The sequence below is a fragment of the Lutjanus erythropterus genome, chromosome 7, assembly GCF_056507025.1.
Source record: "Lutjanus erythropterus isolate fLutEry1 chromosome 7, fLutEry1.hap2, whole genome shotgun sequence".
Classification (NCBI taxonomy): domain Eukaryota; kingdom Metazoa; phylum Chordata; class Actinopteri; order Lutjaniformes; family Lutjanidae; genus Lutjanus; species Lutjanus erythropterus.
Window position 1 is genome coordinate 2,156,926 of NC_139323.1, and position 23,877 is coordinate 2,180,802.

General features: G+C 37.7%; 1 protein-coding gene across 11 annotated transcripts in view; it reads right to left on the reverse strand.

The window, feature by feature from the left end:
• The window catches only part of nlgn1 (neuroligin 1), a 421,649-nt gene that overhangs the window by 15,093 nt on the left and 382,679 nt on the right, over positions 1 to 23,877 (reverse strand). For 8 of the 11 annotated variants that reach the window (XM_084722376.1, XM_084722369.1, XM_084722375.1 and 5 more), the window contains one exon: positions 1,119 to 1,310. In XM_084722376.1, coding sequence (XP_084578502.1) covers positions 1,119 to 1,310 — 192 coding nt within the window. Of the gene's footprint in view, positions 1 to 1,097; positions 1,311 to 23,877 lie in introns of all 11 variants that reach the window. The other 3 variants (XM_084722367.1, XM_084722368.1, XM_084722365.1) reach the window with 1 other exon arrangement.

Below are 23,877 nucleotides of genomic sequence, written 5' to 3' on the forward strand. Positions count from 1 at the left end.
TTGTTACAACTGTAAAGTGTTACATTTAATGAGGCTCTGTTTTCTACTTTGTTTGGCCTGGTGAAAACAGTGTCATTTAAACTCATCATCTCAGTTCAATGTTGTAGTTATGGTTGATGTAAGAAAAACAGCGACATGAGAAGAAACAGCTGCATATGAACACAAAATCCTACCTTACATGTAGCCAAAACCAAAAACAGCATCAGCAGAGCTTTACTGAACTGTGTTGGATTTCCAGTTTGTTTCATTTATATTTGTATTACCCTAGAACAGTGTTTCTCAAACTTTTTTCCAGGGGACCCACTTTTTAAAAAATGATAAACAATTGTGACCCAATTCACCATAAACCTTAACAATAAATTTCAGAGAGAATTCATTCATGTATATGTATGAAGGTTCCTGACCATTTTCACTGCCATTTGCACATTATCTTATATCATCTTGACACTGTGTAGAAAACCTATACATGTTCAAACTTTAGAAATGAGAAATAAATGCATTTAGAATGAGTGTAAAGGCCATCTCATTGTTTTTATTTCCTCTTATCAGGAAAACAATACAGGACATTTTAGCCTACTTCATAAATGAGACAAAATAGCTGCATTTAGATGGAATTAACAGGTTTTTATTTTTTCCTGTCATCAGGAAAACAATATTCACATTTATAATGCTTCAATTTGCAGAATTTCCTCCAAAGTCTTTTATTTATTTGGGGACCCAAATAAAACCTCTCACGACCCACCTGTGGGTTCTGATGAAGTCTTTGGAAATGACTGCTCTTTGGAAATGACTGCTCCTGATTTAAAAATTTGGTTCTGATGAAGTCTTTGGAAATGACTGCTCCTGATTTAAAAATTTGTCAGGTACCTCCTTCTATACTCAGCAATGGTTGAATTTTTACATTCATACAAAACATGATATTCATCCCCCAACATTTTTCATTACATAAAGTACAACACCTTTTATCCCTTTCCAGGGATCCTCTGCACCAGACACCCACACTGTGTCACACTCCTCAGGTGCACATGCAGGAATACTGCATATATACTTAAATACACATGAAGATCCTGTGTGAATTCCTCAGTGATTTTTTTTACCTTTGGTGGAGTTGCTCCAGCGGTTCCCCTCAGAGTAGTGAGACAGCGTGAGCAGGTTGACACAGGAAGCTCCGGCACCTGAGCCGAACACAGTGATACGTAACGGGTCGCCGCCGAAGGCTGCAATGTTCTCACTGGTCCAACGCAGAGCCTGGATCTGGTCCAGCAAACCATAATTCCCTTTGGCTGCCTGGTCACCTGTACTCAGGAAGCCTGCAAGAGGACAAAGAACAGAGGAGATTGTTATCATCCTTATTTTTATGATTATTAGTGTCTGAGGGCTGAGTTCCAACTAAAAATGACTTTTTTCTGGTTTCCTGATTAGATATGCTTTGATTTCTCATCAGTGAAAGCAAGAGAATTGTAATGGTGTAACCAAACACTGCTCAAATGAACAAATGATTGGGACAGGGATTATTTTGATAAATAGGAAATTAATATCTTTTGATGACCAAAATGATTTAATGTAGAAATATACAAGTTCCAAACAAATAACGTATTGATTTGAGATAAAGGGTACAAGTGAGGAACAAAACAACAGCTAATATAAACCACCAGTCGTTCCATTTTAATCTCAGTGAAAAAGACAAGAGATGAAGAGTGACAAGAGGACAGGACAGAGGAGAGGAGTTGAGGACATTTGCCATGAAACATCACAGCTGAATCTTTTCTGTCTGTAATTTTCTCATTAAAAGTCATAGGTGTAGATTTCAGAGGGGATGCAGGGGACACAATCCCCTAATATTTAGAACAGGTGCATTTTTCTTTCCAATAAAAACAATACAGCAGCACAAAACTTTTACTTTTGAAGAACTGCTGGGATGCATCTAATAGATACAACAATAGCTCTGATAAAGTGGGTGGTGGCAGTGTGAAACCTCACCAGCAATTTGCCATAAAATGGGAAGAAGATACAGCAGCAGAGTTGATAAGCAGAGAGGAGCTAGACAGGAGGAGGAGGAGGAGGAGGAAGAGGAGGTCCTCCTATCAAAAAGTCTCACAACCAGCTATGTTGTGATGGACGCTAATGTTAAATGTTAAATGTTAAAGTAATGTTTTTCATGTTTTTTCCCCTATTATTTATTTATTTTTACTTTTGTAAATTATCTGTAATTACTTTAATCAGCACTTTAACCCCCCTCTTTTTTTCTAAGTATACAGTGCATGTAATGGATAATTTATTATTTGATTTAATGTTATTCTATGTCTATTTTTTCTTTCTTGCCTTTGTGTAATTTATATATTGGTCTTTTATTAGGCGTCTTTGTGGAAATTCTATACTGTTTTTGTTGTTTTTCTTTTCTTGTTGGACATTAATGGATGGGATGAGGAGGTGGGTCAGGGATCATCAACAACACAATGTCACTATGTTTCCCTGTATTATCAAAAAATAATACAAAAAATAGAAATGTTGTTAACTAATCCTCCCATAATTAAAGCTTGCTAGTTAGTTAACTTAGTAGCAGATGAGCTAATTTAGCATTAGCTACACAGCAGCTGTCAAAAGACAGTCAACCCAATGGTAATATGTGATTTGATACAGCTTATACATTTGACAATGATGAATATCACAACTGTCAGTGGTTCATTTCCAACAATTTATTGCACAGGTGAGCGCAGACTTCCCAAGCTGTAAACAGCTGTGAAACACAAATTACTGATGTTTACAGGCGTTTATGGGGCTGAACATCTGGATCATCTGTTTCTCTTATGCAGTGATAGATGTTAGAATATGATCTAAATAAATATTTGAAAGCAATACAGAATGCATGAGGGAAGTATTTCAGTATATTCCATTACATTTTTAATTGTCACTTGGTGCTTGAATGTAGTTTTTTTTTCCATTACATGAACACTTTCACCATAAATAGGTGAAGAAAAAGGCCCATTTTGGTTCATTAAAATTCACCAGAATGCAGGAAATGAAGTTTTGACGCTCAGAATTTCCTGAGGGAAGATCCGCAGGCCCGCTTAATGCATCTCCCTAACGTTGTAACCAAATGTAGACTCTTGATGAAGATAAAATGTAATTATCAGAATCCCAAGAATCCCCACTGACTTTACCTTTACACTTCAATCACATGTCGACTTGGATAGATAAAGGAAAATTAGAAAATCGGGAAAAGTGAACACCAGCATGAATTGAGCTGGACCTCAGTGCAGTATTATACAGTGTGTGATGTTGGAGTTTTATTTTTGTCATGTGGAAGAAAAAACTTTTACATTCATGGGTTTGCAGTTAATTATCCCTTAATGAAACGGAAAGTGAGGACCACCAGGGACATAGCTACAGTATTTTTTTCACTCATTTTCTTTTTGATCTCCTTGATTAAAATAAAATAAACAAAAATCTACTTTTGGACCAGCAGAGCAGAACTGCTAGTAGATAACGAGGCACATTTCTCTGTTGTACAAGGAAAACCAACAAGCCTGGCTCTTTAATAATTTGCTGTAATAAAACAAGAGTTATTACCCTGTAGAGCCACTTAAAGCGTGGATACGCTAAATATAACACAGACAGACCCATTTTGGAGAGAGATATGTCTAAATCTGTGATCCAGCACCAAATAAAACTTATAGTAGGATGGTGATGATGATGATGACAGCATGTATGAATATACTGTAGAAAATAAACAATGTTCAAATCCTTTCAGTTGTTCCAAACAAAGCAGATGTTCCATTTCTATTTTCAGAGCCAAAAAAGAGCCAAAGTAATAAAATTCAAAAGACCAGTTTCAGAATTTATTTTTGTCACTCTACACATTTCTATCCTAATTAAAAGGCCATTTATAATTACAATCCACCTCTAATGCCTGATGGATATGCTTCATGATGTATTTTATCTCCCTGCATTAACTGTTATGATGGTGAAACTGAAACTCAGTTTTGACTTAAGGTCTTTTATATTGTGATAAAGGTGGAAATTCCAAAATGGTCACATGTTGGCCACATTATAAGTGATGGTTCTATCGGGGATATAAATGTATATTGTAGAGAAGTAAATTAAATTAAGTCATGTTTTTTTTTTCTTTTTTTTGTATTTTTGACCATAATTTGTGTTGGTTATGACAACTCTGAAGTCATTGAAGTCATAATGAGTCAGACGGGCCCCCACCATGAGGGATCTTAAGGGCTTAGACCCCTCAGTTATATATTTTTCCACCTTGATTTATGTGTCTATATGAAAAGCAAAAACAGCAAAAATTATCAAGAGAAATACATGTGACAGTTGCTTTGCTGTACTTTCAGGACCATGGACAGCGCTACCATAGAACCATGGAGAACTGCAAGCCCCATGGTTCTCCCTGCTGATTTTTGATACAGAATCATTCATAAGTTCAAAAAATATTTAGCACTCTGCTGGTAAATGCAGTGTTTGATTTTAAAACAGTAGCCTTATGTTGCTGTTATTTAGCCTTTCTGAGGCTATTAAATGAATTAATATTATTTTATGAAAAAAAAGCCCTTTTGCTATTTTTAACATCATGCTCAGTAATGTTATCCCTGCACCAGGCCTGAGGTCAAAGTTGGACATGAGTCTAAATAAAACTTTTACTTTTCACCAGGTTTCATTTTCTAATGAGACTGGTTAACCTTGGGGAGTTGTGTGTCTTTCCCCAACACAATTCATTTTACTAATGTTGTCATGTTCTCAGTACAGCGGTACAACAATTTATTGCAATTATATCAGAATCACTATATTACATGTTATGCTGCAATCTTCAAATCACGAGATTCACAATGTTTGTTAAAGATGAATCGTGTGTCAAAATACTATTTAAAATGAAATATTATTGTCCTGGCCTACATAGCACATACTAAAGACTTGGTAAAAAAGAAAAAGATTTTTCTTGGTACTAATACCCACATAAAATAATCATTTTAAGTTATCTTTTTCAAAAAAGAAAAATGATGGAAAAATTAACAGTGACTTTGTTACTGCAAATCATATCGCAAACACAATATCAGGAGACTGTTATCACCAATAGGACCAATGGCTAAAACTAAAACGATAAGTCACAAGTTGTAATAACCAAGAAAAACTAACAACATAGTAATGTACTGGTATTAAAAATGCAAATATTCATTCATACATTAAATCTTTGGTCTGATAAAATACATTAGCAAGTATTACATATACCTGTGCTGAAGTGTGCCTTACGAGTTCCCATATAATCACAATATACCAACCTACTTCACAACAAAGCCCCTCCCTCTGCATCCCAGTGTTTTTGTCACTCTACCTCCTGCTACACACCCTGTCTTGTTATGTCCCTGTCCAATTAAAGCTCTCAGGTACTCCTGGTCAATGCAGCTGCATAAAGATCCAGCGCTACAGAGGTATGAATGTTCTGACGAGACAAGTATACCCACAGGACAGCTCTGGTCTTTTAGAGCAATTTCGTGTCCAACACCCTCACCACCACCCCCACCACTGCTGCCATCGCCACCTCCCTCTCCCTCTGATTTCCATACTAAAAGCTCCATTACCTGCTGCAGGCGTCCAGGGAGTCCCCTACACCCACCAATCCCACCCATGAACCCCCTCCACCCACTACGCTCATGTATTTCCCTCTCTGTCGTCTTTTACATTCTCATTGTCACCACTGTCCCGCTCTGTGACTAAATGGAGAGCTCATTACGCAGTGCCAGTCAACACTACAGATTATTTCCACAGGGATGCATTCAGGCCACATGTATAGAGACACCAGCAGTATAATGCCTCTGAGGAGGTGCATGCCCCTGTAATAGGCTGCAGAAAGGAATGATGTCATCACTTCTCTGTGAATAAATACTGTGCATTTACATCTTTACGATAAAAAACCCCCCTCAATTATATATATAGTAAATTCCTTGGTATGAACAAATAAAGGCCTACAAACCATTGAGATACAGTGTAATTGTATTTTGTCAGTACTAATCCCATCAGTACAACAACAGAGTTAGGCTATTCTTCCCAATCTACTGCTCTGAGTGTTCCTTTTTAAAATAAATACCATTTGTTCAAGTCAATTAATTACAACCACTTCTGCTTCACAGTTCTTTTCTCCACTGTTAAGCTACTGTCAGTAAAACTCTGATTTACATTAAAAGACCTGCGGAAACGGGAGAAAATATGTCCTTTTGGCTGCTGAACAACATTGAAATTTTGTGCAGGAAGTTTTCAGTGTCATTGACAGGAGCCAATCAGTGGCAAAAAATAAATGCATGAAAACAACAAAATGAAAATTGCAAAGCAGATACAAGTGGAATTAAAACTCATAGCATCAGAGGGGTGAGTATGACATGACTTTGTACTGATGGAATCAGTGCTGTGCAAATGTACACAGTCCTGAATGTGTTGAGACAACAAGTAAATATGAAAGAAGTTTGAGGTTACATTCACACTAATCACCATCAACAGCAGCAGACAAGACAATTAAACATGAAATCTGCCTGTCTTAAATATAAGCCTGTTTCAAATAAAGGCCTGGTTCTCTACAGGCCTCTTTTGGAGAACTCACAGTGTTATGTGTCATTTGAATCGGTTCAGATTAAGCACTCCAACCAGAGATACAAAGTCATTCAAAAATAAATATTTGTTTGTTTAATGCTGCATCATACCAGAGGCAGAGACTGTTTTAGAGTCTTGACACTACGGCAGTCAGTTGCCTGATCCACCACTTTTACACTGAAAGGTTTTAACATTTACAGGATAGATTGCTATGGAACAGATGTTTGTGTTCCCAGGCTGAACATAATCCCCTGCCCTTCCATTTAGTGCCATCATCAGGTCAAAATTTGACTTTCCTAAAAGTTGATTTATGACTATTCACAGTCCCATCAGCCTCAGTACTGTGTTTGACATACTAACCTAAGATGTACATGTAAAGATTACACCATCACCATGTTAGCACTGTGTAGCATTTTATACTGTAAACCTGCATGCTACCAAAACACACTCAGACTTGATTGGTCAATACCACTCAGCCTACAAACAGAAACAAGAGCTTGTCTGATACAAAAATTCTGTCCCTTACACTGTAAAAAATAATATAGGAATGTAGTGACATGAACTGTTCTTTTCCCATTACCTGATTATCACTGTAATTATATGGTTTGTTGTAAGTTTAATTAAGTAGTTTATTTTTACAGTGTACAGACTCTGCATTCATATGCTTATAGAGATTATTTGAATGGTACTTAATATTAAATTGATGGGAAATGTGGAGTAGGCCTAATTTGATAATGTATCTTCAAGAAATTATGACAGAAGTATATAGAGGATACATACACACACACGCACACACACACACACACACACACACACACACACACACACAAGAAGAAAAACAGTTTGTTAATGTGTTCTCACAATCTCATCAGTTCACAAGTAGCAACCCGCTGCGCATAAGCTCTCTCTCTCTCTCTCTCTCTCTGACACTTGCAGGCATGTGCTTCACACATTACACCACTGAGACACTGCAAACGTGCACAACTTCATACAGTTTGTAAGTTTGTATAGATCGACTCACAAACAAATACAGTACATTTGCATTCGCACACCCACATCAATGCCCACAGACAGGCACGTCCCTCGGCTGACTTTTTAATTGAGTTCATTCCTTTTCTATTCCCCTTCCACTGGCTTATTTATTTATTTGTGTGTTTCTTGATCAAAGCTTAATCTTGTGGAAGCAACAGCAGCCATCTACGAGAAAGATTTTAATTGATTCAATTTAGCTGCAGTGCAGGGATGGGCTGGCAATCACAAAGAGCGAGGCAGGAAGAATGATTAGTACGGCAGCAGTGGTGGGGCAGCAGGGCAGCAGGGCAGCCCCCCCCCCCCACAGCAGACATGTTGAGAAACAAGAAGCACAGAAGTAAACAAAGCACAAGCAAATTTGATTTACACCATTTGCTAGTATCGCTCATTCAAGTTCTTTAACTCTTACTCTCATTTAAATCTCATTTTAATTCTGACTTAAGACAAAAACCTTAAAGAAACAAATTAACCCCCTAAGATATAAGAGATTTAATATATTTTTTAACCACATCTTTAGAATCCAATATGGTTCTCTGTAAAACCCCTGGAAGACAAAAGAGTTATCGGTGAAACCCTTGGAATATGAAAGGGTCCCTAATAGGTGGGTTTTAGATGAAACTCTTGAATTATAAAATGCTCATCAGTAGAGGGTGTTGCAGAATAATCTTTAGAACATCATATGCCCACTTTGGTTCCCAAGGAAAACTTGCTATTTTTGATTATTTTTGGTTCCAGCTAAGGAACCAACTCTTCTGGTTCAGAAATTGTTAATTTTTGAAGATAAAACTCAAAATGGGTCAAAACTAGATGCAGGAACTGGAACACGGTTGGTTCCATGTTGGTGGGAAAGCCCTCACTGAGGTTTGTGCCACCTTCATAAAAGGTTCTACCAGAAACCAAAAAGTGTTCTCCTATGGTGAGAAGCAGAAGACCCATATATGGTTCTAGTTAACACATTTTTTTTCTAAGAATGTATAATTTGGAATATTTCCTTTATGTTTTATATCGTAGCTGCTCAAACAAAAAAGAAGCTGCAGTACTCACTCACTCTTCATGGATACTGCTCTCTTAGCCTTGGCAGCAGTATAGACCAGAATAGATATTTTACAGATTTACTGACACTTGGTTCTTAGCAGGGAGTGGACGTGGTAGTAAAGCTGCTTGGCATGATAAAATACTGCCTACATGCATGGAGTCATCCATCCACCGCCGACGCTGACTAACATTCACGTGAAGCACCTGAACCTCTCAATTTCAAATAACATGTTTTTGTTGGCTCCATAATGAAGGCCGGTTCATAATGTTACAGTAGGAACACACATACGTCCTATACTTCCATCGTTTTATAGCTGTGATCATCATAATGACTGTCACCCCAGGCAGTGATCCAGGAGTACAGGATGATGAGACAAAACGGGCTAATAAAAGCAAAAAAAGAGTGGGCTTCTCTGTGATATCACAAACACAGTGTACAGTAGTAATGTGTGAGGACTGAATGAGGGTTGGAGCTGCTGTAAAAAACACACAACAACAAAAGAGAGCAGATGATTAGGAGGAGTGTTGAGAAAGGAAGAAAGAATTTTGATCTCTGGAGTACAGTTAGATTTTGCCAGTGAGCTTGATAGCAAGTGTCAGGAGATGAATGTTAGCAAACAGTGTGGTGAGAGGAACAAAGTGCTACTTCACTACTGAAACATCTGCTGTAGCATTTGAAACACTGTAACCTTTGACGTGGCTTAAATGTGACCATCCTGACTGGATTAGAGGACACCAAAATGTCCCAGAGTCTTCAGATCTGGTCAGGTCCTATGGATTTTTTTGGGGGGAAATTTGGGGACTTTTAGAAGTTTTTTAGTTACTGATTAGAATGGTATTCTACAATAATAAAACACACATTTACTGGGTAGTGTATAGGCAGACTTGATGTTATATTATGTGACAAACATTTTAATTAAACATGAAAACCCCCCACACATTTAACATGGTTTAAAACATTCATTCACAGGCAGGATCATGTTGGCTTGGACTATTCACATGTGGAATAAAAAGTTTTGCGTATACAGCAAAACTGGTAAATAAATAATCTAATATTTCTCCAACAGAATTGCATTTTTGAAAATCACATTTAGACTTATTTGTTTGAAAAATGTAATTAACAGAAAGTAAGCTGAAGTTGTTTTAATAGAGTCCTGCACAGCATGGAGCAAGTGGACTGATACTCATTGATGTGATTTATTATAAAAAATAATGGAAATATACAAACATTTTCTAATTATATGTTTATAATAATATGTTGTTATGAAAGAGTAATGTAAAAAAAATACACAAGGCACTGTCTTCCATTTTGACTTCTGAACCCTTGATAGTTTGTAAAGTCTTCAAAGGTTAAATCTCTTAAGCATGCCGCAATATAAAATCAGAACATAAGAACGTAATAACTAAATTAAATAAACATAACTTTGCATCCATATGTTTTTTTTTTCCATTTATTTCCCCTTGTTTTTTAGACCACTTTGTGACCACTAAGGTTTATCTTGAAACCCACTTGGGGGTCCCTGTCTTTAAGCTGGGAGGTGCTGACATTAGCTAACAAATTAGCAATAAAGGGGTTTTAAAAAATGAACCATAAATAAACAAAAAAAAAAAAAAAATCACTCTCCCATCTCCAACTGGTGTAGAATTTTAGCAGCTTGGCGTTTTCCTGGTTTTAAAAGATGACATCACATCACTCCAGTCCTGCCTTCCCTCCTTTGGCTCTCTGAGTGTTTTAGAATTGATTTTAAGATTTTACTGGTCGCTCTTAAAGCCTGTCTGGGTCTGCTCCCAAGTTACAGTGCTGAAAATTTAACCCTGTGTGAACCAGTATGCAGCCTTAGACTTGCTGATCTGTGTCTTTTCAATATATATTAATGTTTTTATTCTTTTTATTTGTATTTATTGATATTGACATTAGGTGATCTTAATATCCCTTTGATTACCTTTATTTATTTATACTGAATAGACAACATCATGCAATGTTGTCTCTGCATTCTTTTCCCATGATTTTTATTTTTTCTTATTGTCATGTTTTTCTTGTTTTCTTGTTCTTTTCTCTTTTACTCTTTTGTCTTATTTATTTTATGTTTTTCTGTCTTTTGCTTGTGTCTTAGTTTTACAGCTTAATTTTGTCTTGCTTCTGTTTGGCCTCATTTTGCTGCCTTTCTGTTGTCATATTGCCTCCTGGGTATCCTGCACTTCTGCTTTGTCTGTCAAAGCACTTTGTACATTGTTTTTAAAAGTGCTACATAAATAAAGTTATTATTATAATTATAAAACTTAATCCAACATTACAACAAAAGTTTGCTTAGTGCTGCATGGCATCCACAGTGAGTTTGCAATGCCCACATCTTTGCATTTTATCAGCCTTTCAGCTACTATGAGGCCCGACACGCTCCATTTTCCTCCCCTGTGTAGGATAGATCATATGTGTCTATGTCTCAGGTTTGGCTAAAAGCCACCATCCGTGATCACTGAGACTGTGATACGGCCGCTCGGCCTTTAAGCTCCCCGGGATGACAATATTAAGGTGAACCCTGATCCAGGAATCCAGCTTTTATCCCTGCTATCTCTGTTGAACCAGAGAGAGAACGCTAGACGAAGAGAAAGATGGGATTTTTTTAATACTTCTTTCTCTGCACACATCTATTTTTCACAGTCATGGTCTGTATACCATAATCCTCTCTCTGTTCTCCCTCTCTTTCACTATCTGTCCTTTTGACTCCTGATGTCAAGAAAGACAGAATGAAAAAGAACAGTAAAGGAAAAAGGAAAACACTGGCACTGAAGCAGGTAAACTGTAGCGGAAGATGTGGCCTATTACAGTCAGAGAAATCAAAGAAAATGCTGAATTCAGAGAGCAAAGTGAAGGGGAAGTTCGAGTAGAGGATAAAGAGAGTTTGACAATGTAGCTACAGTAGATAAACAAGCACACAGAGGACAAGACGGTGGAGCTGGAAGACAGAGCAATAGAGAAAAAGAGAGGGAGAGAGACAGAGAGGGAGGGAAAATATTTAGCAGATATGTGATTGTGTTTTCCGAATGACAAAAGACTTATAGACATTTTCCGTATTTCAGTGCCTGCAGACAGTGTCTGAGGTAGCAGTGTTAAAGTGCCTATAGTTTGGAATTCAAATTCAGTTTGTTAAATTATTTAGTTCATGTTAAAATATAATATTCCCCCAAAGTACAATGGGAAAGTAAGATGAAATTCCTTCTATGTATTCACAGGAATATAATTCTTGTTAAGGTGAAAAATGTTTTGAAACAGCACAGAGGAAATATGGATGAGGATATGGGTGAGCAGTTGCATACAGCAGGGTGACAACCAGAGGGCTCCCTAAAAACTTGGTATATCACCTGGATGGGTGTGGTGGTTTTGCAGAGCATAGCTGTACATGCTTCAGCGAGCTCATGGGCGAGCTTCATGATGATTTCAGCATGTACTCCAAATACACGAAAAAAGGCTGGTTTAATTTCTGAAGTTTGGAAAATTAGGTTAATAGCAGTTTTTTTTTTTGTTTTTTTTTATGGATTCCTGACCAACAATGGAGAAAACACTGGCTGTCTATATTTTAATAAAGAAATAATTTATTGTAACAAACACACAGCCAGGCAGGTGTCAGAGGTATTTTTTTCCTTTTTGGGGAATGCACATTATCTGCTCTGATCTAAAATGACTTACACCTGCAATAACTTCATTTGTTTCTTTTGGCCACTTTGGGGAAGTGAAGAAGTTGTGAACACAACCATCTAATTGTCACTTCTGACTTTTGAAATCAAAAAAGGGAAAGGAAAATGTGAATTAGGCTGTTTCCATCAACTAGTTTGGACTAAATAAACCAGGTCATGTTAGTAGTTAGTAGTTAGTAGTTTTATTATAATTTGATAGGCTGCATTAATAAACGGTACAAGAACAAAAAACAAAAGCTGTTACCTTGACCATCTATGAGCGCATTAGTGCATTAAAAGTTACCAAAAACTTTTTGGAATTTTGCCATTTTAATCAAAGCAATACTTTATGCACATAAAATATATTGCTAGAAACACAGCTATTGACATCATCATCATCTCTGCTTGCATATTCCTATGTCCAATAGTTGTCTCCGGTCACTGTAAAAAAAAAAAAAAAAAAAAACTTGAGACAACTTAAAATTTCAAGGCAACGTACTACAATACATTTTCGAGTTTTGGGTTTTCTGATCTATAATGTTTAGTTGAGATAATTTATTTTATTTTTTAGATAAGCTTGAGTTGAGCTGCAAACCTGATTTGTCATATTTTTTAATGCCTGAAAAATTAAATAGCTTTAATCGAAAATATCAAAATTTTAACTTTTGCTTTCCCTTCAATGGTACAAAGCAAGTGGAGTAAAAGTGGGAATTTAGAATCAGAACAGTAAAATTGTGACCACATAGCCAAACAACAAGCTGAATTTCACCATCAATGATTGTGAAGCTGGGAAGAGGTGCAGATTGAGGTGAAAATTCTTTGTAGGCAACCCCCTTCACACTGTCACATGATTATGACAGTGTGATTATAGCTGCTTAATGATGGAGAAGGTCTTAAAACAAGTCTTAAAATCCAGATTTCCTGACTTTCTGTCTTCTGCCCAAACCTCATACAGGAGCACTGGTGTGAGCCTTTTTGTTAAACAGTGTGTCGTCTCCAAACTCAGGCTGAGAACCTTGATGACATTATTTTTTTCATACTTCATGAAGTTCTGCCTGAAGCTACAGAAGACATTAAACTGTTGACATGAGTAGCACTGAGTAAACGGTTCTTAACGTATGAAATTATTCAACGAGTTGTGCGCACAAATTAGTTTTAGTTTTTCCCCCAGACAAAGACAAATAATAATGAAAAATATTGATCGGCTATAATAAATTTCCTGTAGCCCGGATCATATGCAATGTTTAATAAAGACGACAACATGCTCACAGCATCATCTCACTATCTCTAGTACGCTGCTCGTACTCTTCCCTGCCCTACAGTCTGTGGTTGTCTGCTTAAAACAAATGGTGCAACAGCAGCTCCAAATATTTACAGTGCCTCAGCAGCGCTCCATCTATATCTGCTCCCTCCATACAACAACCCCGAAGACAACGGCACGCCGAGGGCAACCAGCTGGGGAATATGCTGATGAGGCACAAAGCATTTCTCACTGGAAATAATGAATACGGAGCTACAGGATATTCACTCATTCAACCTTTATTTAGACAGCGCTGGGGACAAACACAGAGCGAGCTCTCATTTTCAGGTGTGCCCTGTTTGTACGGTGACAGTTAAAAAGTGTGGATCGGTGTTAAAAAGTATTATGAGTGTATTATCATCAGAATATATGAAATATGTGACCAGAAAATAATAAAAATTTGATGTGTAGCAATGTAAAGTCATCCGTTGCAAGAAAACAGTTCGTGACAAAAAAAATTTAATCCTCAAATGTCTTTCTCAGTTTTCTCAAAACTGAGAGAAACAGCTGTGCTTTTATGCTTCTCTGTACAAAATGTTGTATTTGAACTTTGACCATACCCAATCAATCATATCAAAAATGGTTCAGATGAAGCAGAAAATAACAAAAAACAAAACACATAATGGTTATTAGTCTAAGGTAATTGCAAGGTGACATTTTCTTATGTAGACAGTCTGACGTAGCTTGTTGTAACGTAGAGGCCCATGTACACTGCCTGATGATGCACACGGACCCTTGCGTACTCTTGTGTGTAAATTATAATTTCATCTAAAGGAACCACTTGACACAGATGTTAGAAAGGATAAAGTTAGCCCAACATCAAGTTGATGTAACTGATTTTTCTGTTTCTGTAAAAAAAACAGCACTGACATTTCATAATTTTAGAAAACTTTTACAGCTAACACATAACAAACTTTTGACACATTCAGCAGACACAATAAAAAAAGCACCTGCTTGGATTCCTGTTTCCAGCCATTTGACCAGTTTTCATTTTAGCTCTGTTTTGTTCTTCACCACCAAGAAGAAAAGAAATGACCTCAAGTTGCTAAATGGTCCACTGTGTTCACCAGCTAACTTTGTTTATTTGCTGTTTGCTGCTGGGCCAGAAGGGTTGGTTGATCGAAATGAGGCTCATAAGAGCCAAATTTGATGGATGGAAAACCAAAACAATGTTCTGAAAATAATAAGCCTCTGTGGCTTCATCGTTTCAAGTGACCACTTTCACATCATGGATCCTCAATTTATCCATTGTTAAGATAAAAATTCATCATTGTTGTCACTGCTGGTGTACCTACTGACCCTGTTGCGTCTCCATACTGCCCCTACTCCTGCCCCTACTCCTGCCCCTGCTGTTAGAGTGTGCATTGCATCTTGTGGATGCAGGTCAGGCCTACATGAGGGAGCCATCATTGGCATGCAAACATGTACTAAAAAGCAATATCTCCGGCTTAAGAGATCCCACAACAACCCAAGACAGAACACAATAACTGTTTTTTTATGGGCAAAGGACAAGTGACAATTCACAGAGACGTCCCCATAAATGTGTGTCTACAAAACTGTTAGACGCACTGATACGGACAACTGAAAGGATAAAATATCTGAGTCTTTTTACCTTCGTAATCCTCTAACTGAGTCAGTTACAGGGAAAGTTGTTGCATTAATGTGTGTGTGTGTGCATATTTGTGTTAGTATCTACATTAGCATTTGAAAGGCACTACTTATCTTCTGCAAGTAAACCGACGCCACAGAAGTTAAATGTCCATTTAAATAATACAACCTGAGAGAGAGAAAGATAAGACCCCAGCGACACACCTGCAGAGGGTGGTAAATTTGTCTGTGTGTGTTGGTGTGTGTCTTGATCAGATCCTCATCACTCAAACTCTGTCATAATAATCTTTGTAGCTGATGGTGGGCAGAGAAATAACCTGGTGGCAGTGTGCTGGGTGCTAATGAGAAGCTCGTCTATGTGAATATTGCAAAATATCACAATATGTAAGGATAGATAAGATCAGAGTCAAGTAATGCTTTGTTAGTCACCGGCTGTTAGAACACACAAACACACACGCACACATGCATGTATATAGACACAGACACACACGCTGGTGCCCACATGTTAGAAATGCTGCAGAAGTGCCCTCTTTGTTGCCCATATGGCAAATAAAACATGATAATTTCCTCCAGAGTGGCCCAATATTTAAAATAATGTGGTAAAGTGCTCTCTAGGGTGCACTTGCAGTAGACAAAACCTGGTAAACTGCTAAACCAGGGGACAAAACATGGTAAAGTTCCCCCTAAAGTGCCCTTCCAGCAGACAAAATATGATAAAGTACCCTGTCGAGGTCCCCTTCGAGTGGGCAGAGCGTGGTAAAGTGCCCTCTAAACTGCCCTTCCAAAATATTGTAAAATGTCCTCTGGATTGCCCTTCAAGTGGAAAAAACATAGTAAAGTACCTTTAGAGTGTTCTTTAAGTGGAAAAAAAAACATGGTAAAGTGCCCTCTGAAGTACTCTTCTAGTGGAGGAAATGTGGTAAAGTGCCCTATAAAGTGCTCTTCCAGGGCACAAAATTTAGTAAAGTGCCCTGTAGAGTGCACCTCCATTGGGCGGAACTTGGTTAATTGCCCTCTAATGTGTCCCACCACTGGATGATACTTGTTAAATTGCCCTCTAGAGTGCCCTTCCACTCAACAAAATATAATAAAGTGCCCTCAAGGGTGTCCTTCCATTGGATAGAATGTGGTAAAGTGACCTCTAAAGTGCCCTTCCATTGGGTGAAACATGGTAGATTACATTTTGACTTTCGGTGCACTGGTGCTCAACTACATACAGCCGGCACCCTTATTTATTTGGTCCGACAAAATGTGAGAAGTGCCCTTTAGAGTGCCGATCCACTGGATAGAATGTAGTAAAGTACCCTCCTGGTGGACGAAACGTGGTCAAGTGCTCTCTTGACTGAGTGTGCTGGTACCAAACCACATACAGCTGGTGCTCTTATGTTTTTTTGGCCCTGCCCCTCAGACAGCCTGACTCCTGGTTAACATAGCATGGGACAGGCTGTAAGTCACAGGTATCTATCAATGTAAATATTTCATGGTAAACGCTATATACACCCCCACCCCTGTCAGACATTTACAAATATTTCAAACACCTCAGTATAAAACACCTATCTCTTCCTCCATCTATTCATCCGTCCATTCATTCACCCATCCATCACTTTCCATTTTCCTATATGTTCATCTACTGCCCCCACTTCTTTGTCTATCAAATCTCCTCTCCTCTTCCTCTCTATTATTTCCTCCCTCCTTCCCGCCCCCGGCACAAATCAAATTATGCTGTCAACTTCAAAAATGAAATGAGCCGCCGTTCATATTTCTTGTTCTGCACAAACACAAACATGTGTTAATTTGTGTCGCTGTCCTTACAGATTTGCCTGTTAGGGCAGGCTGGTATAGATTACCTCCTTCTGCCGGGTTGAAGGCAGTGAGGGAGTGGGGAGGATTTCTATGTGTGGGTGTGGATGTGATTAAACTGTTACTCAAGCTACTCCAGCCTTGTGCAGTGAATACATAATGGCCTGTAATTAAGAAAATGTAAAAAATGATTAGGCCTTGACTGCTGCTGTATTATCAAGTATTTTACTCTAGAATGCACCAAAAATGACACTGAAATGTCAGCAAATAAGACACAACAGACTGAATGAAAAATCAAGCTACTGACCAAATTAAGAAATGACTGAATGATTAAATGAAAAGTGAGGCAGAATTACATGATTCATTTAAACTGGCTTTTTATATAAGTTGATGACATAAAAGGTTAATTAATTGAACAACAGCAACTGAGAAACACAGGTGTGAACAACTACGTTTTAATTAAAACTCACTAATAGGAGTTGTTTTAAATTATCCGGCGAATGTCATGGAAAGCTCAGTATAAAATGAATATGGAACATATGGAATTGCCAAGTAGAAGTTCTTATTTTTAAAGTTTGTGTGTTCTGAGTTTGTCACACCACAGGAATACGCGTTGTTAACCATCCTGCCAAATTCAAATGACTATAAAATTCGGTCTCAAAAATCTGAATCTGTCTCTGAACCTGACAGGAACCGATGGGACTCGATGGGTTCGGGTTGGGTCGGGCCTTATTTCTCACACATTTTACAGGCTACATGTTTATTTATTTATTTGTTTATTTTAATTTTTGTCCTCAGTTCAGTCATTGCCAATTCAAATTCCCTGCATGTATTGTCCCTGTAACTGAAATCTCCTACTGTTGTAAATTGTTGGAACAATTGATATTTTTGCTGACTATTCTGTAAAGCATGTTGTGTTTTCCATACTGTCCACATTCCTCCCTGGCATTAACATGTTTCCATTTATGAATTGGTTTGACATGGAATTGGAACTTTATTGACAGAGATGGTGTGCTATAATGAACATCATGTCTGTCTTTAATTGTTGTCAAAGTTATGATATCATTGAAAATGAAAGATTTTAAAACATGACAGATTCCTGTGAGCATTGGTTGACATATTTGACCCTTATTACCCTGCCATTGAACAACATAACACAAAACTAGCATGCGATAAAAAAGTCTACTAGCTGGACAGTTGGACAAGTATTAAATTACATGGGGTTGAAAAACACTGGGTTAAAGCCTAACACCAGGTACCAATGTTTTTTGACCCAGTGTCAGTGTCATGTTCCTGTTGGGTTACTTTGATTCAAACCTTCTGTTGGGTGTTTTTTTTTTACCCATGGGTACTTGGTTAAATTAACACTGTAACTCAGATGCTGGGTCAAAACCCAGCTGGGAATGGGTAAAATTAACCTAGCATTGCACCACTGCTATACACTATTTAACCATAACCCAGAGTTTTTTCATGTGTAGGTGCAATATACATCTAGATTTAGTCTGTCAAAATTCCATTTCTTACTTGACAAAAAATCGATGTAAATCTATTTTTTTAAATACGATTCGAATTGATTTAATTAAACCATGAATCGCGAATCGCCTCCAGGCCAGCAGGGGGCGCACTCGAGTTAAACTACGTTCTTGTTCAGCGTCACTATATGTGGCGCTACGTGTGACGTGCTAGCGCCGCTCCAGCTACAACAGGAAGTCGGGGTGCGCAGCATGCCTATGCAGGTTACAAACAAACAGTGCAGCAGCCAGCGAGCAGAGAGCGAGCGAGAGAAATGAAAAGCGTCCAAGGTGTGGAAACATTTTTATAAAGAGGATAAGAAAAAAACAGAATTGTAAAAAAAAAGAAGAGAACTAATAAATTTTTTTTTGTCATTTGCTGCTAGTTCTAATCTACTGTATTGAAAAGAGCATAAGAGAAAACACTACAGTATTATTAAAAAGGAAAAGGCTGGATTTGTGTAAGAGAAATAATAAAAATAAAAAAAATCAGTCATTTGCCTATAAATTAATTTTGTGTTGTACATGATTCGAATCGTGATTCGAATTGTATCGTGAGTTGAGTGAATCGTAGCATGCCTATTGACAAGCCTACTAATGATATTCTGACTGTGAGATGCTATATTCTAAATGTTTCTCTTTGAATCACTGTGTTTCGACTGTACCTCATTTCTAATTTTTGGATGCTTTGGACAAAAAGTTTGCCAAATGAATACATGGAGATGAAAAAGAGTTTATTTCCTTGATGTGAGCAACATTTGGGTTGCAAGGACGCACTGCAACGATATAGTGGTATCTTAGAAAAGATCAACCATCTAATCTGGCAGCTTCACCTTCTGTCAAACCAAGAGAAGACTGTTCATTTTTTTGTATAATTACTTTGAGGGTTGGGGAAATGACAAAGCTTCCTCCAGAGACACAATAAGATTGGAGCAAGCTGGCATATGGGAGGTGTCAAGTGTGGGTAATACAGCTGTAAGTGCAGGTTAATTTGAAAAGTGTCATAATACATCACAATACAAAAGTGTAACAATGGTTTTAAAACAGTAAGATTTCCAGCAGTTTTCACATTTCTACAAGTTTCTTTTCATTTATAGAGAAAGATTATATATTGGAAAATAAGCCAACACTATTTAAAAGCCACAATATACAGTATGCCTGTGAAAAAATATAATGATTTGTGGTAAATAGGTTAGAAACAATAAATAAAATTGTGATTTCAAGAGTGTAAGCATGTATAAAAGAAAAACCTTCAACATTGTGTATCTCTCTGTGGTATGCGTTATGATGTCTGTTGAAAAAAAAAAGTCATAAAATAGACCAAGTAAACATAATTTGAGACATGTTCAAAAAATATTTTTCAGGGTAAATTTTAGGGTGATCTTCAGGCAACACTGTACCATAGTGGTGAAAAATTAAAAAAAGAGGGTTATTGTTTACAATATGAATAGAAAATTCTGACAATAATAATGGAAAGTTTTCAATTACCATAACAGTTTAAAATTTTTACCTTTGAGATTGAAAAACATGAAACTCAAAAAATCAAATTGAACTCTTTTTTTTTTTTAAGTTTGTTTGTCAGCCTATATAATGAATGTGTTGAAGAGTGACAGAATATTTCAGCAAACTTAACATCAACAATCCTGTCAGAACCCTCCTCAAAAACAAGACAGTGAGTCATATTTTTTTGTGAGACAGGTTGTTATAACCGTTTGTTGTGTTGCTGCATCCTTGGCTCACTGCTTCTGACTTCAAATGAAATAAAATAGTTCTTAATGCATTTCACACCTTGTCTTATATTGGTTGAACAGTATATGAACCTAAATACAAAATTCCAAAAATATCATGTTAGAATCCATGATGGTACAGGGTTACTTCACCTTACCTTACTTACTACCTTTAATCAACAGTTTCCTTATGAAATAAAATACATTATATATCTTAAAATGAATCTTTACTCATGAATCTAACTTTGCAAAATTGCAAAATGGCAGGAAGACTTTTTTTTCTGTGGCAAGAGATGATTCATGTGATATGACAAATTAAAACACTGCCATTAGTTCCTTTAGGGTTCTGCCTCTTTTTTAATGCATTGAACCATAATTGAGGATGTACTGTGTGAGTGTAAAGGGACAAAAATGGGTGTGTTACCTCAAGAAAACACCAAACCACAGAGACATATGCATAAATTTAGTAGGATGCATTAATTTGTTAAAGCATTGACTAAGATCCAAGACAGTGATTTTGCTACTTGAAAAAAATCATAGCAATTGCATAGCAATCATGCAATACTGCAGAAATACAGTGTGAATAATACAGGGTTGTTGAATCGTAGCGTAGCACAATGATTGGACTAAAAATTGAGGTATTTAAGAGGACAATCAAAGTACAAAGTTGCAGTTTGACAAAGTAAGCAATTACCCAAAAATAACATTTGGGGAGATTTTTTTCTGTTTGTAATAATGACCTCTAGTGAATGAAAAAAACAAGAGACAAAGTTCGAGAGGATGACAAGAGGTGAGGCTGTGCTACCTCACCACAGGATGGGAGGGACGCACACTTCCACAGGCACAAGAAGATGGTGTGTGTGTGTGTGTGTGTGTGTATGAGCATGTGTTTGTTTATGCATGCGTGCATGTGCCGAGTCCTGATGTGAATGGTTAAGCAGCTTCCTTTCTTAGCACAGGGACATTATTAGCATATAGGAAGGACTGCACCCCAGAGAGTGAGAGATGAAAACAGAGTGGCAAAAACCAAACGCAGAGAAAGCATGACATTTTAGCGAGAGGGAAACAGAAAGGACAGAGAGTGTGAGAGGTAGATGACAATGTGAGAAAAGGAGTGTGGGAGGTGCCGAGAGAGGGAAAAAGGAAAAGGCGGGAGTAAAAAAAAGAAAAAAAAAACAGGGAGGCAGGGAGGAAGGAAGAGGGCACTCGGAATGGAAAGTGGCATTTTCAGAAAAACATGAAGCCTGCATAGGAAGTGAAGTCAAAGATAGCCCTGACACATTCAGTCCTGTAGATGGCTAATAAAATAAAGATGGAGGCACAAAGAAGGACAGCCAGAGAGAATGAAAGAAGAATGCAGCCACTTAAAGATCAAAAGGCTCTGGTGAAGCCTATGGAGGAAAATTTAGAAAGAATATATATTTCAAATTGTTTTAATTTTATGATAAAATGTATTTATGTGTGACATGCTAACACTAGCAGAGATAGAGATGAGTGATAAAGTCAGAGAACAGCCTCAGTAATGTGTCAGAATATGCTACTGCTCATACCATATCAAATCAGGCTGCACTGACTTGAGCAAGGTCCTTCTTTATTTTATTTCTTTTAAAGGTGTACTTCTAATTGGAAACAAGAATTACTGCCTCATGGTTGTATGCCTCCGCCATCCAGTCAAGTGGCAATTTACATCCATGTCAGTCCAGACTCATATGTTGTAAGACCTTTGACGGAATTCAATAAAAGGTAATAAGTGTATTTTCTGGCCAAATTGGCCAGATTCCAGTGAATAATTTCCTGGTAGAAACCTACTGTCTTCACTTAGAAAGGACTGATGAGGAGCTGAACATTATGATGTCACAGTGAAGTTGACCTTTGACCTTTTGGATATAAAAAGTCATCATCTCATCATTTTATCCTTTACACCAAAATCCAACCAGTTCATCCTTCATCATGATATACTGTGTTCATGAGAATGAGATGGACTCCCAGTGACCTTAGAATGAACTGATTAGAAAGTGGATGTTTGTGCCAAGTTTGAAGAAATTCCCTCAAGGTCTTGATGTAACATTAAAAATAATGGGATGGATGGATGGACAGATGGACAGACTGACAATCTTAACAAACTGAATGTCTCTGGCCACAGCTCTCACCAGTGTGGAGGCATCAGAAGGCTACCAGGTTTGATGACAGAGTTCTGTACGGGTCCAGTTTTACCAACACCCCCCTGCCTGCACCCGCAAAGCTGAAGACCTGCTACCTGCAAATATTTTCAGGTCAAATCCGCACCCATCCACAACCACGAATAAGACCTCCAGGACCCAACCTGCACCCATGATTAAACACACACATAGTCACTCATTTGTCACTCACTTGTGTTCTCACCTGGTGCAGTGCCTGTGCTCATTGCTGTCAGATGAAACAGTGACCTCCCATTGTTTGGCAGGATGTGGCATCAAAGGCTGTCTTGTAGGCTTTCACAATAAAATCCTGCCAGCTGATTAGGCTTGATATTACTGCATTAGCAATTATAAAGGTTAAAAATACTGTACAATCATTTTCATTTCTGATTTCTCCAGCGTAAAAGAAGAAACACATCATTGATTGTATGTGTTACTTCATTTTTCTCTCCTGCCGAATGCCTGTGAATTTAGATAATTTTTTTTTTAGCCATCGCACAACATTTCTGTGGGTCACCCACCAGGTACCCATGGGTGTCTGACCTGGTGCAGGATTCTACTTGACAAGTTTATGCTTAGCATTGAACTAGTACAACATCACTACCATGGGAAATCCCAAAGAGAGAGGTGGTTGCCAGTCAAAATCAGCAACAAGCATAAAATAAACATTGGATTTGCAGAAAACTACATTTCAGAGCAAAAAAAATAAATAAATAAACTGAATGCATGAGGAACTAAGCTAGCTCACATTACCATGGAGTTCTCTCAACTCAAAAATGACAAAATACTTATCTTTGGTTAAATACTAGTTGTTGTACCCTCAAATTGAATGTGTTCAGCCCTGATAAGAATAATACTCTCTAGTAAACACTGAATAGCACAGCTCAAATTTTAAAACTGCTGAATATCAGCATTAAGCACTGGCTCAAAGTACTGTCAGCTACCACCCTAATGCACCGCTATCAGCTGGTCTTCAAACCCCCATATAGGTCAGCCTCTAACAGCATGTTGCTAAAATCTTGAGGCGAGGTGGCTTTCAGATATGCATGTCTTTTATAAGAGCACCATAAGCCGCTTAGGGCTTTTATAGTGAAGGCACTCACAGATGGATTCAGAGCCATGGAGCTGCGCACCAGCAGCCCCTCTGCTCCACCACAGCACAGAGGAGAAGAGGCAGAACATGTTATCTTCTATGAGCTGAATGAGAAAATCCAGGACAAGGTGGGAAAAGAGAGGGATAGATGAATGAGGAAGGAAAAAAAAGAGAGACTGAAATTGCCCTCTGCGGTTTCTCTCCCCATCAGCCGAGAGGTGTCACTGCAATTCATTTGCATTAATTCAGTGTGAATGTGAGCTGTTCAATAACTTGGAGGACACATCAACCACAGTTTAACAGATGCAGTGATGAAAACTAAATGTTGCAC